Genomic DNA, 8,931 nt, shown 5'->3' on the forward strand with positions numbered 1-8,931 from the left:
CCCCTTCCCTGGCTACACACCCGCAACGCGTACGCGGTCATTATACACGCACAGATGAACACACGACTGCAATGAGGCAAAGTAAAGCCCCACACGCAGAAGCAACGTGTGTCGGCGACGGGAGAGGGCGGGGGATGGCGCGGTGCTGTGAGGAAGGGCCCCTCGGCAGCATGGCGCGGGAGCCGTCCCTCAAGGAGCGAAGTATGCCCCTTCGCTGCCCCAGCCAGCGGGGCAGGGGGAGCCAAAAATGGCAGATTAAAGGAAAATCGGAAAGCAAAAACCAGAAATGCGCAACCTTTTACGTGTACGAGCTTGGAAACATTAACCAGCCACACATTGAGAGCTGCCAGCTCCGGAGAGGGCAAAATCCTGTATTCCATCAAAATCCTGTGTGATTTTGTACTGATTTTCATAACTTCATATGCACCAAACTCACCGGTAATGCCTTCCTGAGGTGGGGGAGACTGAAGCTGGCTGGAGGTGCAAGGAAGGAAAAATGGGTTGACTGGGTGTGACAGGGGAATGTGGGTTTCAGGGCCTGTCCTGATACAAATCAGTATTTGTAATTGATTTTTCTTTCAAAACAAGCTGAGAACCTGACCCTCGGACACGGGTAGGCACTCCTGGATGGGTGGCTTCATTTTTCCCTTGGATCAGGTCTTGTCCCAGCCGTGCAGTTGGTCTGCGTTTCCGCAGCGTGGCCGCAGGAGGAGGCTGCAAAGCTGCCGTGACAAGGACTGTCGTGGGCAGGTTGCCGGTTTGGTTCAGCCATGTCCTATTTCAGCCCACAAAATGAACCGGTGAGAGAAACACCATGGCAAAGCTCAGCTCTGTGATCCTGCTAGCCATTTCCATCCCCTCCGGCCAAGGGAAAACCAGGCATTACCAGGTCAATCAGCCAGTGCTTGAAATTAGTTTTAATTTTAACTACCTGGATAATTTTTAACAATGCTTTCAGGAGTAGAGAGTATAATTAGATCGGTACTCTTCACTGGTTCCTTATTAAAGAGTCTTCTTTCCTTTTAACTTACCTCTTGAAGTTTTTTTGAATGTCTGTAAATGTTAAAACCGTCTCTAAGCTGACACACTGTGCCCTTTGGCAATGAGGGGTTACGTGGTCCTAGGTCACGAATAACAGTCCTCGGATTTCCTAATGCTCCCAGAGACTGATCATGCTCCCTTCAGTTTACGTATGCAGCGTGTCTTCACAACACTAGACATACTACTTCAAAAACCAATTTTTGACTGGTTAAATAAAAGGAATGTTTTTGTGGTACAAGATGCTTCAACTCATGGAATTACTTTACTATGAAATAGGATGGAGAAGAACATCCCAGAGTGAAAAACGAGTTCAAGGACAGTTATCGTAAAGAAAGCTAGCATTTTCAGGTTACACAGAATATAAATTTATCAACTGATACAAAAGAGGTCTTGGTGAAGACCAAGACCATTTCTACTCAATGAAAGAACTTCCATTTGACAATGAACTAACATTATGCAGACAGTGAAACAGATCCTGATGAAGGAGATCAGACTCATCATGATTTCTTACAGGCTCAAATGATGACTTTTTTTTAAGAGCATGATTTGTGAAAAGATATTTTTAAGGAAGAAATGCATATAGTGGTGTACAAGCGGAGTCACAGATCCAGGTGAATCTCACTTGCATTTCATAAAAGCTTGTTTATACCATTATATATGTGTAGGAGAACAGATGTGAACAGTGAGCTATACCTTGTGTTGCTCCCTGGAGGACCAAGCTGAAGAATACGGAAGAGGTCAAATGACAGCAGCGTAGCAACCTGTTATCAAGGAAAAGCCCAAATACAAAAGTACTTGTCTTTTTGAACTAAAATAAGTGTTCTACATTTGAACAAAGAGTGAAAGGGGTCAGTAGAGTCGAAGTTACATGATAACAAAGGATGTTAGCAAAAGTCTTAACAAATTTTCAAGCAACCAACCGAGCAGATGGAGAAGGAATGGGAACTGCTGGTGGTAGCTTAGGAGCTGTCTGGTATGCTATATATAGTTTGCTTTCTGTTATGATATGGTACATATCAAAATAAGTAAGCACAAGATTAAAGTGTTACACATATTATAACCAATTGTGACACATAATAATGATATTGAAATAGTGTCCTGAAGACCTACATATAGATATTTAAGTGAAAAGTGATTGTATTTGAGTACCATTGCTAGATAATAAGTAACTTAATTTGACAGCGGTGCTTTAATTAGCCAAGCGGATGTTTTCATTGATTTCATTGTGCATTACTTTGCTGTTTGAAGTTTTGCCTGTTTCTTCCTTGTAGATACGATGTTGAGAATCCACTAGATAAAATCCTTCCATTCAGAAAACATCATCACAAAAGTGAAAAATGCCACACAGGGACAATACACAACAGCCACTTACCCTCTGAGGGGGATAAGGAGTTAAAAGATAGTCGAGAAGATTTAAAAGCAGCAACGATTTCTGAGGAGCTGAAATCCACAGTGAAGGAGAAGCCGAGGCCCAGGTCTGGTCTTATTGTCAGAGGAATGATGGCTGGACCAGTAGCAAGTTCACCAGAGGTGATTTCCAACATTTACAAAAAATTTGGCTTGGCCATGGATTTTATATCTAACCACCTGCGATAAAGTTATTTGCAAATAATATTAAAATGACTTCTGCATGCTAATCCATTAAATCTGCAGTCTGAGAATATGTGGTAAGTTAGGGAAGTGGTTCTGGTTAATTTAGAAATTCAAACTGTTTCAGATATAACCACTACACGCAACTACCTCCCGCATGTCTGTGATCTTAGGTTACAGAATTTCTTTATAAATCTTTTCCATTCTTGATATCTCTTGACAGATGGGATTTTCCATTTTCCTAGGAAAATTGCTTTTTAACCTTAGCAGTATGTACAGCTTTCAAAGTTTTCTTAGCCATGGGTATCTGTTTTACTCAGGTTTTTCCAAAACCCCACATTTAATCAGTAGCAGTTTGGAGTTGAAAATTACTTTCAGTTAGAAATACGTTTCTAAATTGGTCCAATCAGACCATATTCCATCAGTTAAGTGTTTTCAAAACAAAGTTCTAAAATTCTTGCCTCTTTTTTTTTCCCTCATGCTGCTTTTATATAGACAGGAACTTTCCCTGTGTAAAATTAGGCTTGTAATAGTGAGCAGTTGAAATATTTTAAATACACCCTTTGGATAATGCTGAAGAGAATATGGAAGTTAAATGAATTAGTTGGATTTTTCTAAATATCTCTGATTTGGAAATAAAGACTGGATACCTCTAGTGGGCAGTCTTTCCAGTAAAATGTCTTATATGTCTTGGTTTCCTGAGTTGGGTACAACCCGAAAATTAAGCTTTAACAAGGTATTTTGTTGATGTTCTTGGGTAAAAAAACCAGTAGTTTTTAATGGTAAATAACATCTTTAATACTGTTCAAATTTTAAGTAAAAGTGTATGTCTGTCCTATTTATTATCAATTATTTAAAAATCTGATTTACTATATAACCCGATTCGTAATAATAAACAAATTGCTTAGCCCAGAAATTAGTGATAGAGCTTTCCTTTGCTTTTCATGTTTATTTAAAGATGCTCAAATTTTAGTCTGTGGTTTTAATGGCACTTATTTCTAGGATCTGCAAAAAAGGCGGCTTTCAAAACGATCCACTAGCATAAGCAGCACAGCACAGTTCAAGGGTGAGGAACATGAAGAAAATTACCTGAGTGTCCCAAGTACTGATTTTCAAGAAAGCAAAGGATCTTCGATACAAGTGAATATGGAGTTTGCATTAAGGACTATGTCAAGCTCACACACAAGTTCAGCCTCTGAAAAACTAAGAAACATCCCCAAAGATACAGATGACTCTTTTGCCAAACTACTGTCTGAAAGAGAGAGGACCAAGACAGAAGAAAGAAAATCAGTTCCAAGCCTTGGTACAGACAGCAATGAAAAAAGCCTTAAAGTGAGTGCCCCTCACAGACATTCAGGGGCTGGAAGAGAGAAGAGAGAAAGATCCCTCAAGAAAAATGAGAGTCAGTTGTCAGGCCACAGGTAAGAATGTTTGTAAGAATATTACACTAAAACATTGAGGAAATCTGGTGGAGGACTAGGAGTGACTGATATGCCTTCTGATTTCACTGAGGGGAAGTAGCTGGAAGGTGTGAAGATAGTGAAAGGCAGAGAAGTTTTAAGATTTAACTTACTCACTTTTGACATGCCAAACCATTCAAGGTTCCTTTCTTGGTCAGTGGAGAGACCCTGTTGTTGCTGGTTTATCTTTACTGCTTCAAAAGGGAGCTAGTTACTAGTTCAGACTTAGACCGCTTAGACATCTAAGCAGTACAGATGACTCCCACCTGTGGAGGTCATCTGCAGCGTTCCACAGAGACATTGCTCGGGCCTTAGGAAATAGTGTTGATTACCTCTAAATATTGCAGTAGTACATCCAAAAAACCTCAGAGGATAAAATTAAGGAGTACCAGCCAAATGCGTACATACGTCCACATGGTTCAGTGCAGTGCTGTGTTGAGATATCCAAGCCATGCCCAAACAGGCTGGTTTCGCTACCAGCACAGTGCTGTTACATGTAGACACTGTGGTGTGTCTTTGAAGCAGGATAGCCTGTGTCATTGCAGTATTTAGACTAAGCCCAGTTATCATCCCCACGCACCATGATGCTGCAGCCACACAGCTCCTGTGTATCAAGGTATTTTGCTCAAAAGTTAGTTCAGATTTTTTTTTATTGTACTGCATTGCTTCACATTGGTATAAAAGGTTTAGAATAGCCTCCTTCTGTGAGCTCCAAATATGTATTTTTGGCTTTTGTCTGTTTTATACTCTTAATTGATTTTTTTTCCTGATGTTGTTTTTTTATTGTGCAGAATTTGAGAAGAATGGGAGGCAAGGGATTTTGTTTATTTGAGGGTTGCTAAAGCAGTAGGACCCAGACTGCCACATCTCAAAGCTGGCTTCGTAGTGGGGCTGTGACTTGGGTTGAGTTTTGAAATGCTTCAGGTTGAGTCATCCATGAGAGTTTAACCAGTCTGGAATTCTGAACCAGAGCAGTGCAGGGCAGTTATGCCCTGTCTGTGCATATATAAAATCTGCATAATAAAACCTGCTGCCTCATTATCTAGCACTTCTCATCAGCATCTCTCAAATAAATTTAAGCAGGAGATGAGTATCACTCTGCCCATACCACAGATGGGAAAACTGAAGCAGGTAGAGAGAAACGTGCATGCTACATGACAGCATGTCAATAGTAAAGTCATGCGTAGGGCCTAGGCACCCTGTGTGTTGGTCTTGTGGTGCACTCCCAGTGCTAGAGGTGAACGTGTCTTATAATTGGTAGAAATATTTTTGAGTTTATATCACCTGCTGCTCCATAAACTAAGACACATGCCAATATTCCCTTCTGTGGGCCATAAAGCAGTATTTCTGTTTTACTAAATTTAACAGCAGCCAGGTTTGTTGCTATTTTTTAAGTGCTGAAAAATCTCATTAATATGCTAAAACTGCAACCACAGATTTGTTTTTAATTATTATTACTATTTTGTTTTCCTATTTAATTCTTATAAATCTTGAGACACAGTGTATTGAGGCCCTGTTGAGATCAGATCATGAGGAAGCAATGATATATTAGGTCTCTCCACATTTATGTTCGGGGCTGTGGGAGTTAACAAACTGGGGATCTACTGTAGCTGCAAATGGACCACTTGCTTCCTGTCTGGAACCAAAAAGCAACTGAAAATAGCCACCCGCATTACACAGTTACTTACCTGTGTTAGCTAACTTCATTTGTAAAAGATTATTGAGTAACAGGTGAAAGTACCAGAGTCTTAAGTCTTAAAATCCACAAGAGGTCAGTTCTCCATTATGTACTGTACTGGAAAGCTGAGCTGTGTCAGGTAATGGCTGAACCCAAGCAATACAAGTCCCACTGTTGCTGAACTGGAACTGGTGCCTGCAGATCTATCTCTGATATTCTGCTTCCAGAAGGATTTATTAAGTCTTGCATGACTCCATGTGGATGCAGAGAGCCAGCTCATAAGTCACTGTGGAAGCAGAAGCAACGGGGTCTGACTCTGTTTCATATAGCTTGACAGGGTGTATAAGGTAGTGCTAACCCATCACTTCATCCTTTCCAGTTTCAGGATGGTTTATTACTTCACGCTCAGCATTAATTGAGGTAGAGAATACAGCTTCAATGGGCTTTTGACAGCTCCCCAACAAAGCTGAGAAGAACAGGTGTATTCCTGGTATTTGATAATCAGTGAATGTATAGTACATTATTTATGAGTGTCAAAGACATATCGGACTGGATAAAGTTCTTTTGAGAAGACTGTGTCTGACCAAGAAATCTCGTGTACTAACTCCACTCAGCTGTAGTTGGACGTGCTGACACTTCCTAACCTTATGCAGTAATTGTGGAGTGAGCTGAAAAGGAGAAGCTGGGCTGAAAGGGGACTGCCCCAGTGCACCATTTTGTGCAATGTACTGCGGTACTGTGCTCCATTGCATAGTAAGTGGTTTGAAATAGTTTCCTTCCTTCAGAGGACTGGTTTGGTTTCAGCAAGAACAGAAGAGGGAGCTATTTCCTAAGCAGAGTCCATGTAATCTGTTTCCAAAGCAAAACGGGGACATTCCTGCCAGATGATTTGAGTTAACGCCAGTAGAGCATTTGAATTCATGCCGAGCTCTGAGCTGCTGAAAACTCTCACTGAAATCAGCAGGACTGCTGATGCTCCTGAAGTTAAGTGGAAGTAACAGAGAGTGGAAGTGAGACTCCAAATAAACACTGACTATTACAGTATAAGGCCTGGCTCTTGCAAGACTTTTATATCCCTTTGGCCAAATCCTGCAGTGTTTGAGAGCCTTTCAGGATTTGGCCAGAATGCTTGAGCATTTTGAGGCATGAAAAATTACAATGTAGGAGCAGATATTTGTCTGGATCCTCTTCCATTCTCTGTTACTGCTACCTGACACCTCTGACATAAATGCTAATCTAAGTATTTAGACGAGTAGCTGAAAATCTATATAGGATTAACCACAGCTAGTTCATTCACAGGCATCTGCAATTCTGTTTTTCTTTCCCACAGAAAACTAAAGACATACAAATCTTAGTTTTCCTTCCATTTGCTGTACTTTTTCATTCTCTTTTCTCATATGCAAAAAATGCTATTGTTGCATACAGGCTGCAGGCATCCATTGTCTACATATGAGAAAAAAATGAAGCAAAACCACTGCTATGCTTCAAAAGACAAAGCTGAATGTTATCGAATGAATGCTTACAATCTGAGTGGGCAGAAATACCTAGCTATAAAAATATCCTGGGGAAATACAGATCCACACTATTTTGACTCACACGTTTTAATGAAAGAAATGATTGTGGTTTTTTTTCATCAGCTATCTAATTCTTAGCTACTGCATGAAGTGTGTGCGGCAGGGTAATGTGTTGAGAGGCCAGATTTGTGACTTGATATTTCAATCTTACAGTATCAACATGAAGTTAGACCTCTGAGTACCATATTTCACATAAAAGTTTGTCCTCATTAAGAACTGGTGGTTCTGCCTTTGTTCAAATAGATACCGTTTAGCTATCTTGACAATGAGGAGGCATTTGGATTTCTGTGATGACCCAAATTAAATGCTTACCTGCAAAGAGGGCTGTGTAATTCAAGAGTGAGCACTAAGTTTTCCAAAATGACAGACCAACACACCCACCACAGATAGGAAAAAAAATGCAAATTCATTTATTTGCATTGCTATTACTGCAATTCCTTGTTTCTTTTTAGGAAAATGGAATCAAGTTAGTGAATCAATCAAATGGAGACTGATGATACACATGTACTCTTTGCTTGTTTGTTGAACTGCTGCTGCTGAGAGCATCTGCTTTCAAATTGAGGTAGTGATGGCTTAAAAGGCCAGTGCTTAACTGCAGTTATTACCTAATTGCTCATAACTGTAATAAAATCCTGACTTTTAATAGAAAACCGCTTGTTATTTTTTCAGTATACTCTGGACTTAATGTTGATCACCCTGCCTGACATATTGTCATGACATAACAAGTGCACTGCATTCCTTTAATCACAGAAAGATAGAGGTGAAGAACAATTTGTTCATCTGGATCTTCATTTATCTACATAGTACCTGGCAATATGATGTCTAAATTCTTCCCCAGAAAAGGGAAATAATGATCGCAAAGAATTAGAACAAAAGGATTATTTTCTTCCTTGTATTACAGGGGGAACAGAAATTTTTGTTCTGTTGGGTCAATGATAGCTCTCTATGTCATGATTGTATTCTTTTCCATGTCACTAGGAGTTATTCCATAAAGGAAGTATAATATGCTGTAGAGTTTGCATACCTACTCAGATGTAGTTGTGAATGCAATCTATATGCCTTTTTTTTTAGAATTCCCTTATTTTTAATTAATCCAGAAAAAAAGCAATATAGGTGACAGCAAATCTTCATGTATCCTCAGCTGTAAGCAAACAGCAGCTAATTTAATTTCTCGATTCATAGAATCATAGAATCATAGAGTACCAGGTTGGAAGGGACCTCGAGGACCATCTAGTCCAACCTTTCTTGGCAAAAGTACGATCTAGACAAGATGGCCCAGCACCCTGTCCAGCTGAATCCTAAAAGTGTCCAATGTTGGGGAATCCACCACTTCCCTGGGGAGATTATTCCAATTGTTCTCATTGTGAAAAATTTTCCTCTTGTGCCTAATCGGAATCTCCTTAGGAGTCCTTGTACCCATTACCCTTTGTCTTTTCACGTGACTCCTTGTAAAAAGGGAGTCTCCATCTTCTTTGTAGCCACCCTTTAAATACTGGAACATGGCAATAAGGTCTCCCCTAAGCCTTCTTTTCTCAAGGCTGAACAAACGCTGTTCTCTTAGCCTTTCCTGATATGGCAGGCTTCCCAG

The 8,931-nt window shown here is 40.2% G+C and overlaps 1 protein-coding gene across 1 annotated transcript in view; it reads left to right on the forward strand.

Moving 5' to 3' along the window:
- Positions 1-627: 627 nt before the first annotated feature.
- Positions 628-8,931, forward strand: part of FAM188B (family with sequence similarity 188, member B) — a gene marked incomplete at its 3' end in the record, with an annotated part of 31,889 nt that continues 23,585 nt past the window's right edge. Inside the window, exons 1-3 of the mRNA XM_009580154.1 lie at positions 628-800; positions 2,313-2,571; positions 3,634-4,052. Coding sequence (XP_009578449.1) covers positions 628-800; positions 2,313-2,571; positions 3,634-4,052 — 851 coding nt within the window. The remainder of the gene's footprint in view (positions 801-2,312; positions 2,572-3,633; positions 4,053-8,931) is intronic.

This window comes from Fulmarus glacialis, unplaced genomic scaffold (assembly GCF_000690835.1).
Source record: "Fulmarus glacialis isolate BGI_N327 unplaced genomic scaffold, ASM69083v1 scaffold11256, whole genome shotgun sequence".
NCBI lineage: Eukaryota > Metazoa > Chordata > Aves > Procellariiformes > Procellariidae > Fulmarus > Fulmarus glacialis.